The following is an 18,996-nucleotide window of genomic DNA, read 5'->3' as shown; positions in this document are numbered from 1 at the left end:
TTTCGCGGGTTACGTATATTCGAATTTCGAATTTTTTGTGGCGTTATGTTGGTACTCATGTCTCTCACTTATGCCGACAAGCTCGGCCATTTTGAATGTTCATTTAATTGGTGACAGCTGCTTTGCTTGCACGTGTTTTGGATCGTCTTCGATTTTTACCTATTCAAAAAAATGGATCAAAGAACCTGTATCAAATTTTGTGTGAAAAACGAAATTATGTGCGCGGATGCATCCCGAATGTTGACTGTGGCATACGGAGAAGCTACCTTGGACCGAAGCAACGTTTATTGGTGGTACAAAACGTTCTCAGAAGGCCGAGAAGATGTGAACGACGAAGAGCGTGTCGGACGTCCGAGCACTTCAACAACAGACGAAAAAATCAATGAAGTGGAGAAAATGGTATAGGCCAATCGTCGAATCACCACTAAAGAAGTTGCTGACGACCTAAAAATATCGATTGGCAAGTTATGCGCAATTTGCGCGAAGCAATCCGCCAGAAACGCCCGGATTTGTGGAAGAACAAAAATTGGCTTTTGCACCACGATAACGCCCCTGCTCACACATCGTTGCTTGTGCGCGACTTTTTGGTCAAAAACAACACACTAATGATGCCGCAGCCACCGTATTCCCCAGATCTTGCCCCCTGTGACTTTTTCTTGTTCCCTAAACTGAAGAAGCCCATGAAAGGACGTCGTTACGCTTCTCTTGACGAGATAAAGACGGCATCGAAGGAGCAGCTGAAGAAGATAAAAAAAATGATATTTTGAAGTGCTTCGAAGATTGGAAAAACCGTTGGCACAAGTGTATAATATCTCATGGGGATTACTTTGAATGGGACAAAATAGATATTCATGAATAAATAAATAATTTTTGAAAAAACACAAAATTCGCGACACTTTTTGAACACACCTCGTATATAAAACGGTCAAGTTCTAACGTTGAAAATGGAAGCAATCAAAGAATCGTGCATTTGAATCGTTGACATACATAAACGAAATTCGTGCAACCAATAAATAAAACAATAACTTTCTATCCCGAAGAAATACTTTTAATACTTTGCTTTTTCACCTTTCTACTATGTAACGAGATTTTCAAAAAGAGCGCTACAAAAGTGAAATGAAAAATTAAATTCTTTATGTATGAAACTCGATTTCTTTCAGAAGTCCAGACGATGAACCCAATTTTCGACAGGTTTCAAGCATAAATCGGCCGATACTGCTGAAATTTCACGTCCCATATTCGTGCGAAGTTCATCAATCGTCGCTGGCTTGTTGGCATAGACCATAGACTTGACGTAGTTCCATAGGAAATAATCTAACGACGTCAAATCACACGACCGAGGCTGCCAAATGACTGGGTCATTTCGTGAGATAACACGTTTACCACATTTGGTTTTCAATAATTCGATTGTGACATTTGCTATGTGGCTTGTGGCACCATGCTATTGAAACCACATATTCTCCAAATCCATAGCATCCAATTCCGGGCAGAAATATTTGGTTATCATTGATAGGAGTACGTACGAATGTACTTTCTGGTACAAATTTATTCCGGAGTGACAGGCGGTCAATAAGGAATTCTATTTGGCCGTATTAAGGAGTTTGCGTGAGAACATCTGTCGAAAACGGCGGGAATTGTGAAAGAACAATCTATGGATTTTACAACTCTAGTTTTAAAGATTACGAACTACTGCTAACATAATACATCTATGTATTGTATGTTGTTATAAAAATAAGATTAAATCGAACAAATCAAAGTGACTAATGCAATATAATTACCAAGAAAGCACCCACCAAAACAGTCCACACTCATATAAAAACTGGTTAAGGGTGCTTTAGAACATCATTAACAGTTGGAAGTCCAAGTGAGACAGGTGTGAAGGAAACAGTGAACAGCGAGTAGAAGTTTAAAATTTCTTCAAGAAAATCGTATACAAAAATATTTAAAAAATTTATAAACACACAAAATTCTTCAAAGAATAAAAATGCGTAAGATAGCAACAAAGTCACTGCTCTTCTTGTTATTGGCAACAATTGCCAGCAGCGTCTTGGCGCAATCGCCTGTAGATTGGCAACCATTGCTTGAACAGCAAAACTTGGCTCTACGCCAGGTGGTGCAGACATTGCAATTGACCCGTGGCGCAGCCGTCGGAGCTGAGGAAACCGATGCATGTTTCGATTGGTATTTGGATAATCAGACGGCGATCAATGAAGTCTACTACAAGGAGTACAACGATTGCAAAAATACGGCAACGGCGGCAAAGAAATTGCTTTCGGAGCAAAGTGCGTTGGAACGTCGAGATCTTTTGGATGATGGTCACTCACTTTGCTCATCTTTGGCTGCTTGCGAAAGTATCTCTGATGGTTTGGAGTTCTTCCAATGCTACAATAAGGCGGTAAGTGTTCGCCTGAAGCTGAAAAATTAATCAATTACAAATTTAGTGGAAGGTTCCTAAAAATATTGATTTAACTAAAACCTTAACCTAATATCATCCCTACTTGCATTTAAATATTTTTCTAAATATTTACCTAGTATACATATTGATTTCCTTCATCCCTCTGTTTATCTTAACAGTCTGACGATAACAGCCCGAATTTGTTTAACATAACCGTCACATCGGAGCGCGTCGCTGACAAATTGACAATTTCCTATCAAGCCATCAACGACACCGAACGTGTGTGTACTACTAACGCCCGTGTTAAGAACGTGAATGACTTAAGTACTAGCAGAACGTGTCTAAATGATTGTTTGCTTGGAGAGTGGAGCCCACCAAAAGCACAGAACGAAGTCGTCAGCGCCCAAATCTCTAAAGATGCCGATCAGTCAATTGAAAGCCGGACTCAAATAGGACTCTGAGCCAATCGCTCGCATGCTAACGTTTAAATTCCATTATAGGCGCATGAGTTGCAAGAGAAAGAATGTTATAGAGTAAAACTTATTTATAATTTATAAATTTTTATAAAAAATAAAAAATAGCAATAACACAAAAATGACTTTGAAGTGACTTGATTTAAAGTAGCTGAGTAAAGTATCTAAAGAAGTATGCGCGCCAGTGATACAAAAATTCTTTTTTTTTCGATTGGTATTGGAAAAATAGGTTCCTCTCCACTCTGGCCTCTCCAAACATGAGTTTTCTTGCCGCTTCCCCCGGCGGGAAGGTCCTCGTTTGGGTTTACAAAAAATCAGTGTTTAGACCTTTTTTTGGACAGACATTCAATTTCCTAGCCAAAATCTAAAGAAAAGATATTTTTTCAACTTCATAGTTGGTGGCAGATTAAATTTTTCTTATCTGAAATTATCTATGAAAAAATAGAAAACTGTATTTTGAGGCCTTTTTATGGCAGCTAAAACTCAATTTCAACGGGTGTAGGTTCACGCTAGTGAGAAAGTTCTCTGAGCGCTATTCACTTGGCAGTGGCCGGTAAAGATTCCTTTAGTTATATATGACTCAAGCAGCTCCCGACTTCCAGCCTTAGACCAAAACATATGCTTGAAGGTGAGATAAAGTGAGAAGGCGTAACATTCCTCCCCAAAGTTTGAGACTTGCCACGTAAAATATAAAATAGAATATCAATTAATTCTTTAAGTATGGAACTCGATTTCTTTTGTATGACCATCACGGGCACACTTGCAAAAGTTCGGAAGCTGAACCCAATTTCCGACGGTTATCAAGCATAAATAGACCGATACCGCTGAACTTTCACATTCGATATTCGTACGAAGTTCACCAATCGTCGCTGACTTGTTAGGATAGTTCATAGACTTGATGGAAATAATCTAACGGCGTCAAATCGCACGACCGTGGCGGTCAATTGACTAAACTATTTCGTGAGAAAACAAGTTCACCAAACTTGGCTTTCAATAAATCGATTGTGACATTCGCTGTGTGGCTTGTGGCGCAGTCCAGTAGTAACCACATATTCCCTATGTCATCCAGTTCGGGCCAAAAATATTCGGATAGCATTGAGCGGTGACGAAATTAGCGCTGAAGATGATTTTTCGATGAAAATCCGGATGATTTTCAAGTTGTTGCTCAGCATAATTCATAAACATGCAACGATTCTGATGATGAAGCGGCTTCAGTTCTTGCCTCAGTTTGATCTTGTAAGCATGTAGGCCAAGATATTTTCCCAAATTCACCACTACGACGTCACAGAGATGCTCAACACTTAAGAACGACCTGTGAGAGATTGATTTGGATATTCCTCATTTGATGCATGCGTTAGCGGCACCAATATTCTCGACGGGCACTTCTTTGTCTCGTTGGCACAGAAACATTTTGTGATGTGCCTGTGCATTCAAATTTTCCACTATACTCGTAATTGTTGATCTGAAGGACTATTATGACGACCATAAATTGGACGTAGCGCTCTTAAAATTGAGGCCACTGACACCGAATTTTTTCGATTCGTTGTTGGTTCGTATATAGTAAAAATGTCAAACCTTACTAAAGAGAAATGTCAAAAGAGTGGGTAAAAATATGACGTCGTTTGCTGTCCCTATCGGGACAAAGTTTTGAGCTCAGAACTGATCCTACAATAGATTATGTTGCCAATTATTTCTATCAGTGCTTTCAAATTTCCACCGAAATCGTGAAAGTTGCAATGGCCAAAGATAGCGATTAAATTACTGATTCACTCAAGGTATTTCGATTTTTGTGAGAGGAGACTAGTTATTGGATACTGTTTTCTGTTTCATAGTCTATAATAAACACAACTTCTTGTTGTAAGTTGAGAGCGATAAAGCAGGAATATATTGGATATTTCTCTTGGAATGGTTCTGACCAATGTCACTGTAAGCGAAATCTCCTTCACTAAAAAGAAGAAAACTCGGACAGGGGTTTTTATATTTATCAAGGCTGTAACAGTATGTCTTCCTTACGAAGAATTCAAAACTTCGGAAAAGATATATCAGCTATTAGACATTATTAGAGAAAATAGACATTTAATGTAAGTATAGATACTATATTTATTACTATTTAATGATACCATGAATTTTGACAAAATTTTGTTTGAAAGCAAACATAAATAATTCTGTGTTAATTTAGAACGAGTAAATTAATATTTTTCAGTTGTAGTTGGATCCGGAGATATATGCGTTGTTGACTTTGTTGTGTGACTTGGGTCCGCTGTGGTTGTTGTTGGTACATCAGATTCACCATTTAGGCAACTTTGCAAACTGTTGTAGATGACTTTATTATTTCCATCGTATTTGCGCTTTGAATCGACCAGGCAAACATTCTCCTGATAATCGGATTCGCTATAAGCTTGTTTCACTTTAGCCAACGTATCGGAGGCATTTGTGGAAACTTTATACATCGTACGCTGATTTGAATTACTCTGTGGATAAAGTGAAGAAAAATTCGTATTTAAAATTTTTTTTTCTAGGAACATCTTTACTTACGGCCAACTCGAAGCACTCAAAGTAATCAATCGAGTCCTTTTTGAGTACACAGTTTTCGAGCAACTTGCAGGCATGCTCACTCGAATCTTCGATTTCTTCTCGCTGTTTATGTGTTGATTCGTCGATTTTTTTGCGTCTATCCTCGGAACTATCCAAGCATTGCGAATAGTCCTTTTCATATTCCTCATAGCAATCGGTGAGTTTTGGCAAATAGTAGCCGAAGCATTCGTTGGAACGCCTTGGATCACTTTGCTGGAAGTTGCGCGTATTCAATAAGAAATCGATCAAGGTTTGATCGGCGTTGAATTCGTGTACTCTGCTGTGGTGACGTGTTAGGCCCGCATGAGTTTGCATGGCGACGAAAAGGACGGTAAGTAGGGAGAATACCAATGAACACGACATATTTTATGAGTTAGCTTTCTCTGTTGGTTCTTGAGTACTTCGATAATTAAAAAATAATTATTTTCACTTTAAATTGCTTTGGCCGTCTTGCTCGCTGTTACACTAACAATTTGGACTGTGACATTCATCGGAGCGTTGAAAGATTTTATATACTGCCAGCCCCCAACCACATTTCTGATAACGTGCTGAAGATTGAAGAAATTTTTGAAGTCGGTTTTTTAATTTTTGATTTTTCGGTGATATTTTTCATTTCTTTGCTAGCAATCTCGCTTATCGCCCACGGGTGTCTTTCACAGCAAAATAATAAGTCTGCGGTGTTCGTGCAAGCGATATAACTTTTGCTTTGCCAGAAGCGCACATCGAACTCTGTTTACCGGTCATCAGCAGTTGCAATCATTAGTAATTACACATCCTAAATACAATCACTCACGTCACTTTTATTACGAGCCGATATTATATACCTAATACTAATGAAAAATTGAGTCCAGCAATAAAAATTAGTTATCAGTTATCGAAAGGTGAATGACATTATTTGAGATATTTCGCAATGTTAATGAGTCAGTGTGTTCTTATGGCAGGAGAGAGAAGTTGTTGACCTGCAGGTTATTGTGCTTTTAGATATTTAGAACTTTCTTCTTAATCGCTTACACTTGCTGTATTAATCATCAATAAGATAAATAGATGAGCATTACACCGAAACCTTAGATCTATTGTGCCCTCTAACAATCATCAATATCTCTCTTTATACTCTGTTGCATTTATTTATATAGTATAGTTGCTTTCCTTGGCTTAATATTTTTATACCCTGAAACGGTTAAGTTTATGTCTCCTTTTTGTCTCCTAAAAAATCTATGAAACGAAATATTTTTCATGTAGTTGCAAGCCACAGTTACAAATTTTTGTATCTGATAACAAGCAAAAAATAGAAACCCGCTAGGCGGTGGACCTTCCCGTTAATATTAAGAGTTCATACTTCGAGAGCGTTTTTTTAGAAGTTTTTATCAACCAATTATTCAGAGTACCATACTGAAAAATCATTATCTTCTTTTTGATCCTCTACTTGTCACTATTCATATAATCTGTCCAATGAAGTATAGGACTTTCGCTTCATTTGAGTTCACCGGTGTGTATTCATATTCGAAGCGTGAGTGTTCCCATCTAATCGGAGCCCGCGTCTTTTAATTCGCTGAATTATATCAATGCCGTCGTATATCTCATACAGCTCATCGTTCCATTGAATGCGATATTCGCCGTGGCCAACGCGCAAAGGACCATAAATCTTTCGCAGAACCTTTATCTCGAAAACTCGCAACGTCTACTCATCAGATGTTGTCATGGTCTAAGCTTCTGGCACCATATAGCATGACGGGAGTAATGAGTGACTTAATGAGGTTGGTATTTTTTATCGAGCGAGGATTTTACTTCTCAATTGCCTACTCAGACGTTTTCACTGGGATTATTGTCAACAGTGACATGAAAGTCAAATTGGGATGGCCTCTACGATGGCTGGACATAAATGACTATCAACATGTGGCCCAATCAAAATCCGTGATCACCGGAAATTCCATCGAAACTGTGCGTGAATTCATCAAAAATCAACCGAAATATTCATTGAAATTCATGGAAATGGAATTGAGCATCTCCAAAACATCGATTTATCGCATTTTGACCGAATATTTAAGCTTACGAAAGGTGTGTGCACGGTTTGTTCCGCACAAATTGACTGACCACCAAAAATTGCTCAGAATCCCACTTTCAAAGGACACCATTGTGACCGATTATTTGACCAAAATTCGTATTTGAACCATTAATCACTCCTCGTATTCACCTGATATGACACCGTGCGACTTTTTTCTTTTCGGAAAAATGCATTTTCCCATTAAAGGAAAGCGTTATGCAGACGTCGAGGCCATTGAAAAGGCTTGCACCGGCATACTGGCGGCCATACAGGCCAACGAGCTAAAACACTAGTTCGACATGCTTTTGGACCGTGCAAAGAGCTGTATTGAAGCAGAAGGAGACTATTTGAATAAAATAAATTGTATTCGCCGTGAAAACCATTTGTTCTGTTTATTTTTTTAAAGTCCTGTTTACTTTGGAACGCACCTTGTTATTCTGACGTCGCTGTCAGTGGTATACCCAATCGTAAGTCCTGTCAATTAAGTTTCAGTGATTTGTGACTTGACTTGTGTGAAGTGAGGCTGACCTTTTGATGAATTTTCATCGGTCGTGTGGGTCTTTCGATTTAACTTATTTATTTCCAAACAGATCAATTATCTTGGTGGAACCGAGTATAATATCACGAAACGAAGGTATCAATGTACTCAAATATCATCGTGCTATACATAATACAAAGCTTTAATAACAACTAACTACTTTAGTTGATATTCTGACTCAAAACTTTAACTTTAGCTTCACTGAAGGCTTTTGTAGTTGATGGAGTCAGAAAAAAGGGTTCGTTTCCGTTTTATAATTTACATTTTCCCATTCAATGAAGATCTTTTGGAAAGTGAAATAAAGTTTGGTTTCAGTTCGAGTAGAATTCGATTAATTACATGTGTGCAGGTTTTGGTTTTGACCGATTTTGAATTTTCGCCACTTCTTCGAGATTCACAATAGATTAGTTATTGCCCAGCTTAGTTTCAACTTTCCTTGGTTAAGAGCACAAAAATAGTAAAAATGCCGGACGTAACATCTATATTAAAATAATTTTGTATACCTTGAAATATTCTGAACTTTCAGTAATAAAGAATAAAGTACTCAGCAAGGCCAAAAACCGAAAGTAAGTCAAATTGTAAATAAAAGATGTCGCTGAAGCTATTAAAATGCGCTCAGTTAACTGTTTCTAGGAAATGTGCTCAAAAACCTACTGAGTGAGTAATTAGTTTTCCAGCAGCGCTTATCAGTAACTCAATTCATATCGTTTATACATGTCTTCATAGCTACCTACATATACATCCACTTATCAATAAAAATCTGTTTCAACTCCCTTATCAGTGTTGGAATGATAATAAAAAGGCGAAATAAATAAACAACATTTGTGAATGTGCTCTCTTCTTCGTGGTGACATAATTGCTTATGGCAGGGCAGTTGATTTTTAACTAATTCATATACGTTGGTATCGGTTATTTTAGAAATTAATTTTACTCCAATACTTTCAGTTTTAATTTCATAAATAACGTGTTAATGATCTAAACAGTATTTTGAGGGAAGTAAAGTGTTAACATTAAAATGTTTAACTTTTATTTCGAAAAATTCAATGCAGTTAGTTTAGTTAGTCGGTTTCTAGTGTCAGTTTGGTTGGCGGCTCAAGTTTAGTACTAGATATAAACTAGTAGAGCATCCCATACGCAGGTAAATATTAAGACTACAACTAATACTCAGGATAAAGTTCTAACTAATATGTTAACACTTCGGCTTAATTTAGGCTTTGTGCAATACTCGGTAAGTTTTATTTCGGATTGAGTTAAGTTTTATTGTGGTGTGATAGGGTAGGCTTAGCAGATTGATATTGACATTCGTATGGTTCCATCAGCAGAGGCTAAATCAGGCGAGATTTTGTTTCTTAAATAATATTTTTTTTGTATGATCGTTCCACAAAAGTGCCTAAACAATTTATATATATTATTTTAATTTTTTTGTTTTGTTTTAATATGGATAATGTGTTGGTGAACTATGAATATGAAAAGTGATTGATAATTGGCTGTTTGAAGTACAGTGATAGTCAAAAATATGGAGCAAATGCGACGGCTTAAAATTTATTATACATACATAGCTATTAGCAGTTTAGTATTACCAGGGATTAAGGGATGTCCAACTTTCCCATTATAGCCAGATTGGACAATAATATATGGAGAAACTAATTATAGATTTGTATGGCATTTTAGACTTTGAACAACTGACTTTTGCACTTTCAATTATTAATAAAGGCATTAAAGCTTGTTAGCCCTTAAATAAAAAATTTTCGTAATAATTTTACATTGAATATGTGTGATCTTCAAAGAGCCCACAAATCCCTCCGTTTACATATTTTTTTGGTAAGATTTCAATCTGGCCATCCAACTTACTTTGACAGTTGCCAGAGTTTAGGTGGTTTTGACGTTAGCAATTGCTCTCTTACTTTCAATGAGAGATGAGTTGGCGATCTCTTTATTTCTGGTATTATTATGTTTTTTTTTATTTTCTGATATTCATATACTATATACTTATATATAAGTACTATTCTTCTTACTAATTAAAAACAAAAGAAAACACAAGCTTATAAGTCCATATTTACAAGTAGTATTAGGTTAGCAATACGAGACGCATAGACCAGTTTTGGTCCTTTACGATACCGGATGGAGTTCAGTTGCTATGTATATGAGGAGTAGACATCCTTTAGAATGCCTGCGCTTGACGCAATTTTTAATAGACTCGGAGGCCTCACTATCGACAACTACACCAATGTATCATACCGTGGGAACCCCAGATGCTTACAGCGTAGTCTTGCCAATGCGGGTCAAAATTGAAACAAAGTTTTGATCTTTCTATGTATTCAATTCCCACGACAGCCGGTTCTACTTGTATATTACCTGAATTGAACCGGATTTTATACGGCCAAGCACAATTTTTTCGGAGACTTCGTTGGTCTTAGACCGGTTTGGTTCGGTAAGTTTTAGATTAGGTTTAGATAGGGTATTTTTTTGACTCACCCTAATACATATACGTATTTAACTTGTGATATCAATATTTATGGGCTCCATTCACGGAAATTTAATTACAAAATAACACTTAATTGTTGTTGTTGTTTTAATATAGGAAATAATAATAAATATACCTAAATAGTATTAATGATACTCCTGGAGATAACAAGGCAGATAGCGGATTCTTAAAAACACTATAGAATAGTTTGCGTATAAAATAAGTGCAGCCTTTTTTCTAGGAACTGCAAACTATAGCGACCACTTAGGTGATAAGCAGAAGGAAGTCATTACAAATTAAGTAGAATTTATAAATTATACTATTTGTGTTTTGGTTTTTTTTTGGATTTAAAATATGCAAAAACATTTTCCTTTTCATTTTAAATTTGTTTTGTTAAATATTTATTTGGAAATCTAAGAATTAAGAGCGTAAACCTTAAAAAGACAGAGTTAGGAAGATTTTTGGGCTAATTCATGAAAGCTCTGTTTGTTGGTTGACATTCTTACCAGTTATTTTGGCCAAAAATAGTTATCATCTTCGTTTCGAAGCTGCTATGCCTTTTGAGTTTATGATATAGTAAATATTGGTTGTTATGAGAACAATTCAATAATGTAGGAGAATGTAAAGTAATCTACTTATAAACAAGCAGAAATATTAGCATTGCGTGCACGCAATCTTTTATACCTTTCACAAATTAAAAAGTGTTCTATAAAGTACTTGAGTTTGATCAGCCAATTTGTGTGGCATCTGTATGCTTTAGCACAGCAATTTCTTCGGAGATCAGAGCGATTAAGGGGTTACATGGTTTTCCTGGGGTAAAAAACAGCCCTTTTTCAACAATTTTTTCTCATTTAAAAAATTAAAGATTTTATTATTCATATTTTACACTACTAACAAATAAATTCTGAAATTTTTGGAGAAAAAAAATATTTTAATCTCGGCCATTGCGACGCCATTTCCGGTAACCCCTCCGAAAAAAGATGCGATATCGTTGGTAGGACAACTCCTTACGGTATCATTTAAAATGAAAAATATATGTTTTAGTTCAAACCTTAATTTAGAACTTTCACGAAGAAAAAAAACTTGAAAATTGGATTTTTACAAAAGAAAAAAATGAAAATTTCAGTGAAAATATCGCAACATTTTTTTTTTTTTCAAATAGTTGTAAACGAAAAAAAAATCTTTCGTCCAAGTCTTTAAGAATCAAAGTACTGTGTAAAATTTCATGAAGACCGGTCGAGTAGTTCTCGAGAAATCTTGCCAACCCACTTCAAAAACACAGTTGCGAGAAAAACGTGCTTAAAGACGGCGCACTTAGACCAGCAAGTCTCGAGCGCACAAGTTCGCAAGGCTGTATCTCCGTAACTATTACCCAGATCAGCTGAAAATTTAGAACAATATTCTAGAGGCGTGGTAAAAGTTAATGAGACAATAAGGTTTTCCTTACAAGATCATGATTTTGATCGCACAGTTTGCATGGAGCTATATGCTATAATGGTCCGATATCGGTTGCTCTTTGGGGAGTAAACAATGTCTGCAAAATTCCAGAACGATATCTCAGAGACTGAGGCTGTACTTCGCGCATTCATGGCAGATGGATAGACGGATAGGGACATCGACCCAGCTCGTTACGCTGATCGTGGTCGTTCTTCGACGTTTCCTTTAGGGTGTAACAAACTTCGTGGCAAACTTAATATACACTGTTAAGGGTATAACAAACAATAAAAACAAAAATTATAAGTCCGTTTTTCCGAAGCCATGCGGGCTTTTCAAGTCCTCCGCATGAAGAAATTGTACTTAGGAGTCGAGTGTACAAAAAATTTGAATAAAATCGTCTCTGCTAAGTGTTAAGAGTTTCTAAATTTCGGACTACCCTGTTTTGTCGCTTCAAAGCTTGATATACCAAAATGGTTATCTGGGCTGAAGATAAATTACTCCTTTTAAATGTTTTTTTTTTTTTTTTTTTTTGCAAATTAACTATCTGCTGATTTTTTTTTTTGCAAAACAAGCTATATTTGGATTTAATTGTTTTTGATAATTGTGCAGTTATGTGTAAACAAAGTTAATTATGCCACGTTGGCGATCAATTTGAAAGTACAGTAAAACCGAATAGTGGACGCAGACTTTAATTTTAAACGATATGTTTTTATATTTTATTTATATTTTATATTTATTTTATTTATTTATTTAATAGCATATTTTATTATTACATCCTTAGCATAAATATTTTTATAATTTTTTAACTAATTATAACATCACTTTCAGCTTTCGTAAAATTCTGACGTCCCTAATTAGCGCTTTAAAATGCTGCGGTTAGCTGTAATTGAATTTCTGTTGTGGTTAATTGATATTTTATAGAATATATGCTATCTCGCCCTCAACCCTAACTGCCCTCCAACGCTTTCAATTTATGATAAGGCCGCCGAAAACGTTTGCCCCTCGCACATGCCGACACACACATGTCTATCTGATTGACTAGTGCCTAGAGAACGCCACCGCCACCGCCACAACAATTAGTAGACACATTGCCTAGCTCATGTAACGTACACCGCAATTATTGTCTGGCTGTCTAACGGTACGCCTGTCTATTTCCAAGTCTGTCAACTATACGGCACAACTGATTGTGAGCTGAGTGAAATAAACCAAATTGTCTGTCTACGCATAAGCACACGTAACTGACGGACAGTCGGCGTGTGCACTACATGATTGCAGCAAAGCAAAGCAACAACAACAGCAGTGCACAACAACAAGCACAATTTGCCATCAATTACACATTTGCAATCGCCTACTTGTTGTCTACGTGCTCTACCGTGTCGCCTTACATATGCACGTGAGCGTATGAACCGTTGTGTCAGTGTAAATGTCTAACCCATCAACAATGGCTCAGCGAGTGTCATTGTTAAAACAGTTAGAGTCGCTGCCGCTGTCGCTGTTGCTGCTTTTGCTGTGGTTCACCAACAGCTGTTGCAATCGGGCGCAGGCATTTGCGGTATTAACGGAGAATGTGGTTGGTGTTGGCACCGGTATGCCAGCGAATGATATTGTTGTTGGCGATGTCGCTCTGGTGTTGACGCGCGTTGAAAATGATTGCTTTGAGACATTTTTGCAGGAGAGTCGAAATGCGAGCAACACCTATGCGTCGGCATATCGTGCATGCCAAATGTTGGGCAGTCGGAAGCGCATGGAATTTGTGAGTGCGGAATGGTCAACGCGAGAGGATATGACGGAGCAAGTGACTGAGTTGTGTACGAATATTTGTGATTGTGCACAAATTGCGGGTGATATGGAGTTCTTTCAATGCAGCGCCCAACATGTAAGTGCATAGAAATAATATAATATAAGTATGTGTGGGTCTCTGGACGGTGTTTGCAAGAAAAATACGCAGTATGTATAGTGAAAAGCGGATAATGTTTGTTCGAATATATTTATATATAAAAATTATGTGCCACGTGGTTTGTCCGTGATGGACACCTAAATTACTAAACCGATTTTAGCAAAATTTAGCACACAGTGTCCAGTTTAAAGCCACTTAGAAGATAGGATAGTCAAAACAATTCAAAAATAAGAAATATAGTGAAAGCTGTATTAAATGAACGCTCTGTTAAGTGCATACAGTCAATACAGGACAGGTCAAAACAATTCAAAAATAAGAAATATAGTTAAAGCTGTATTAAATGAACGCTTTTATGTATTACCATTAACGTATTGACAGGATGTAAATAATCTTTTGAACCACAACTGACATATGCTGTTAACCCAACTGAGAAAATAGCATTAAATTCGTTATTTTTGCATTCACGTTTATTTTTATGAACATATTCAAAATTAAACCTATATTCGCAAATGAAATTTTCACTGTATTGAATAATTTATTATATGAATAATAGTATAAAATGTTTACCATAGGAACGCGTGGCCGGATCCATTAGTGTATATACAAATGTATATATTAGGATGGTTCTCTCCGTAGGTAAATATTTTTTAAATTAGATCCAGAATTAGAATCCAAATTATGTATTCCAAAGACTTACTGACAAATTTGGTTCTAATTATAACCATTTTTTATAGAAAAATTCGACATGTATGCCTTAACGATCACCCATGATTATTATTTAATTTGATGATTTTATGATTATCTATGGTTTAACTGATTATGGATGTTATCGATGAATATCGAATCGATTGGTTTATTGAGTGACTGCATGGAATATATGCCCATTATTTATTTCTAAAAAAAAATTCAATATTAAATCATTTTTTTCCCCTAGGTTCTAGATTGGATCAACTATTTGTTTTAAAATTTCGAGTGAAGATTCGTTCCTCTTCAGAAAGAGAACGTTTTGTTTATGTCTACATCAGTGAAGTGTGGTAGTATTTATAAAAACTTTGGTCTATAGTAAGATTTGTTGATTTTGAAGTACCTATCGATCCTAGGCTTAGTTTTGGTTTTCTAAAAGCCAAAGATGCTTTTTGTTCAGTTACTAAAACTGAAATTTTAAGAAAGTTGGTTAGGCTTATTTTGGTTAGAAACCATTCAAAGCAAAGTTTTTACTTTTTGACGAAGCTCATTTCAATCTTGATTTCAACTGCAGATTGGATCATATTGTAATTAGTTTTTGTTGTCTGAAGTTAAATTTAATATCCACACATTTTTCGAATCTTTCTGTTAAAATCATATCTTCTTCTTTACTGGCGTAGACACCGCTTACGCGAGTAAGTAAGGCCGAGTTAAAACCATATATGTATGTAGAGAAAATTTTGAACTAAACGAGCCATTTTTCCTTAGTTCACATTCCTGCACATTTGATTCATTGACTCACTTTTCGACTTTAAAAAACTGTAAAAGAAATCGTCACAAATGGAATGTTTTTCTATGTGAATAGTTTTCAGTGTAAATAGTTCCGAAATTATGCGCATTTTAGCCTCATATATCGGTATAACTTTTGCTGTTCTATTAGATTCCTTTCAGATTTCTTTGAGATCTCTTATAAATGAAATATTCATTTTCTCACCAACTTACGATACCGCCCGTGCTCCTCGAATATATGCATAATCTCATAATAATAAAAGAAAACGAATCGGGACGGATGGCGTCGGCACTGTTACTTACCTCAACCTCGTCAATGATCAGAATGCATTCGAAGAGAAGTTATGGGCAGTCAAACCAGGAAACTGGGTTATCGTTTAGTTGATATTGATGATCAAATGACAGGGAAAGAGACATCCAGGGATTCTTGCATAATCTGTTGGGTCATTCACTAAGTAATTTATTTTTTTAGTGCAATTAAGCACAATTTTTTTATTGCTTAAAACATTTTATGAAAATATAAACTACTGAGATCAAATTAAGGTGAATTTTTAGTTTATACTTCGCGTCGAGAAACACGACGGTCATTTTTTTCTGTAAGTTGGTACTGTTAGTCACATCTATGCTAAATTTTACGTCAAAATATTCATTGGTATTTGAGATATACGTCGTTTTGTAAGGCTCTAAAAGTGAATTATTTGACTTTTACTATGTCTGAATTTATTGTGATAAGTGATTGATGCCATGCTCATAAAGTTGTAATTCTTGCAGGCACAAAAATGGTTCAAGTAGTTTTTGACGTCCTGCGTTTAAGTTAAAGTTAAAGTCCAAAATATTTTGTAGATCCCGGAACAAGTACCAATCCGAAGCTGAAAAGTTTGGAAAATATGATGGGTGTGATAGTATATCAGACTTAATGTGAGGTTTCACATTAACCTGTTAGAACCATTCACCTTTCCATTCATCAGTTCTGAATTCTGCCATTTCAGTGCATCATTCAATATGTCCGCTTGACCGCAATATACATCAATATTAATCATGGTATAGGCAAATGCTTAGAGTAAACGATCCCTTTGAAATACCACCAACACTTTCGGTGTGTAGTATTATACGGTACTCAGTTTGAAAATAATTGTTAAGACGTCTGGCAATCTCTCTATCCATATCCTTCACTTTTTTAATATTTCATCAGTTGAAAAAGTCAAAAACGTCCAGTATGAAACATGTCTTCAACGCACTTTTGACTGGCTTTGAAGGCTTTGTGCCACTCCTAGGCTTGCGTATTTGATAAAACTGAACTGACGAAATTTAGTTAGAAGTACAAAATTTTAGACAAATTCTTTGTTCGATTGGAATTTAACTTACAATTTCCGGGTGCCTTTTTGTCACAATGTTTATAAATAGTTTTACTTGTTACAAGCAACTGATAGCTCAACCGGATTAAATACTATCTAACCAATATGTTGTTTTTGCAGAAATAAATATTATTTTATAGGCTGCTGTCAATTTTACTAATTATGGCTTATTTCTTGGAATTTACACTTATGATTATTGTATGACTCAACAAAAATATTGTAAAGTTAATATTGACATAATTAATTGTATCGATTACTTAGTGACTAGTGTTTTTTTATATCAAGCCAACCGTAGTGGTTGTGCAAAGTTGAATATAAAACACAATTTTCTTTACTGTTTGCTTTCATACTTCATATATTGATTCTCGTTAATGGTGGGAGTGGTTCAAAAATTTTATGATATTTACTTTAAAATCAATTAGCAATATTTTTTATATGAGAACTTAGATATATAAAATTATTAAGAATTCGATTTTATCTACTCAAATACTTCAATGCTTGCAGATCGTTTATACTTCCAATTATTTATTTAGAAATAAAGCAGAACTAATTCGATAAACTCAAGCATAGTGATAAGCTAATACAATAGTACTTAACATGATTTAGTTATGTTGTTTGTTTGCAAATATAACTAAATATTTTAGATGTCTAAGTGGCACATAACTTTTGCTTTGTATACTCTGTTCAACAATTCTCTCTTGTACATGACGTAAATTTACTTTCTAAACCGCTTTAGTAAACCTTGAGTCTTTCGCTGATAATAAAATAATTTAGATCTAAGAGTAACATACTTATGCCTATGCTGTAAAATAGTGTCTGTGAATAGTTTTATAAGCTATCTGCAACCTTGTCTAGGCTATGGGAGTAGACAACAAGAACTAATGGTCAATTCATATAGAAATCTGCTTCGCTTTGCGTCAGACATTTGTTTTGACATACAAGTTCGATGTACGATTTTGTATGATTACGTTCACATAAGAAATTTTCGATTCGAAGGCAGCAAAATGTTGGGCAACTCTCATCTTTTTATTAGAGATGCATGGAAGGTAAAGCGTTCATTGTTGTATTTGTTTCAGTATGAACTGTCACCTAAAGCGAGGAAAGTTGTAGGAAAATGCAACATTACGGATTACAAGACGTATGTTTATGAATATGACGTCGTAGCTGTTCAACAATGAGTCGAAACCAAAAACAAAAAAAAATGTATTGAAAGCAATGAAGGTTATCCACGCGGAGGCTTATATATAATATAATATATTTTGAATATTTTGAATTGGATTATAAAGTTTTCTGTTGAAATACATGAAAATTTAGCTATTTTTTCTGTCAGTCCAAATCAAATTTCATCAGCTGATATTAATGGGTGAAAGCTGTTTTTCTTGCAAACAAAGTATGTGTTATAGAAAACACAAAAAAACTATTATTTACTATTCAAAAATTTTATAAAGTTTAAAAAATATTAAAAATTTAATTATAATTTCTTACTTTATTTTCCAAACATCGATAAAACAGTCCTTTAGAGGTGTGAACACAATGCAGCAAGTATACCTGAATTCCACCGCCGCCATTGTGGAATTGGAACACAAATATGAAGAAGCGGAAAAGCAGATTCTTCTTTGTATTATCGAGGCCGAGCAGCAATATGTGGATTCATCTAGTAAAGCGTTTCTAAAGCTGTCGAAATGTCTGAAAGCAACTTGACACATTTTTTAATATCAAAAAAGTAATTATAAAATTATTATAAGTAGAAGGAAAGATAAAGTAAATTATGCTTTAATATTGTACAATATAAATACTTATTGATTTAAGTTTTATTTAAATGAGATCAAATGAAATTTTTATTTATTTTTTATTTATCAAATGAAACTGTATTGTTGTTTTGAACAAACTTTGTTGCCTGGAATTTCTTGCTACTCGTGTCGGCCAGAATTTCTATACAAACAAACTAAATAGAGAGTATGAATTGCTAATCATTTGTAAATATATGTTTATTTGCGTAAATAATAAAATGTAATGTAAATAGATAACAGCATCAGGAGATATGCTGATCGCACATCAATACTTTTAGTTGGAGTTGTGTTAGAAAAAAAAAATGAGCTAAGCAAAAGATAATAATTAAAGGCAAGAATAATGAGAATTATACTCCTATACAAGGTTATGAATTTTTTTATAAAAAAAATGCCAAGATTAAAAATAATATTTTAAATTTTCTATTTTATTGCAAAATCGAACATAAGGGAAAATATTTTTTTATTTAAAATCTTGAGTAAAAAAATTGAAGAATAAAGAATAAACAAATGAAAATGAATAAAGAATAGTGATTTGCATATTTCTAACCTATAATTTTTA

The 18,996-nt window shown here is 35.1% G+C and overlaps 1 protein-coding gene across 1 annotated transcript; it reads left to right on the top strand.

Annotated features, from left to right (window-relative positions):
• The first annotated feature begins 1,885 nt into the window (after positions 1-1,885).
• LOC126757586 (uncharacterized) lies at positions 1,886-18,706 on the top strand. Its single transcript, XM_050471599.1, has 5 exons — positions 1,886-2,395; positions 2,575-2,847; positions 13,172-13,315; positions 13,358-13,798; positions 18,160-18,706. Exons 1-5 carry the CDS (start codon positions 1,985-1,987, stop codon positions 18,346-18,348), a joined length of 1,458 nt encoding a protein of 485 aa, XP_050327556.1. The 5' UTR covers positions 1,886-1,984; the 3' UTR covers positions 18,349-18,706.
• The last annotated feature ends 290 nt before the right edge of the window (positions 18,707-18,996 follow it).

The sequence above is a fragment of the Bactrocera neohumeralis genome, chromosome 4 (genome assembly GCF_024586455.1).
Source record: "Bactrocera neohumeralis isolate Rockhampton chromosome 4, APGP_CSIRO_Bneo_wtdbg2-racon-allhic-juicebox.fasta_v2, whole genome shotgun sequence".
In the NCBI taxonomy this organism is placed as follows: Eukaryota; Metazoa; Arthropoda; class Insecta; order Diptera; family Tephritidae; genus Bactrocera; species Bactrocera neohumeralis.
The sequence above is the reverse complement of the archived record's forward strand: the minus strand, read 5'-3'. Positions and strand labels throughout refer to the sequence as shown.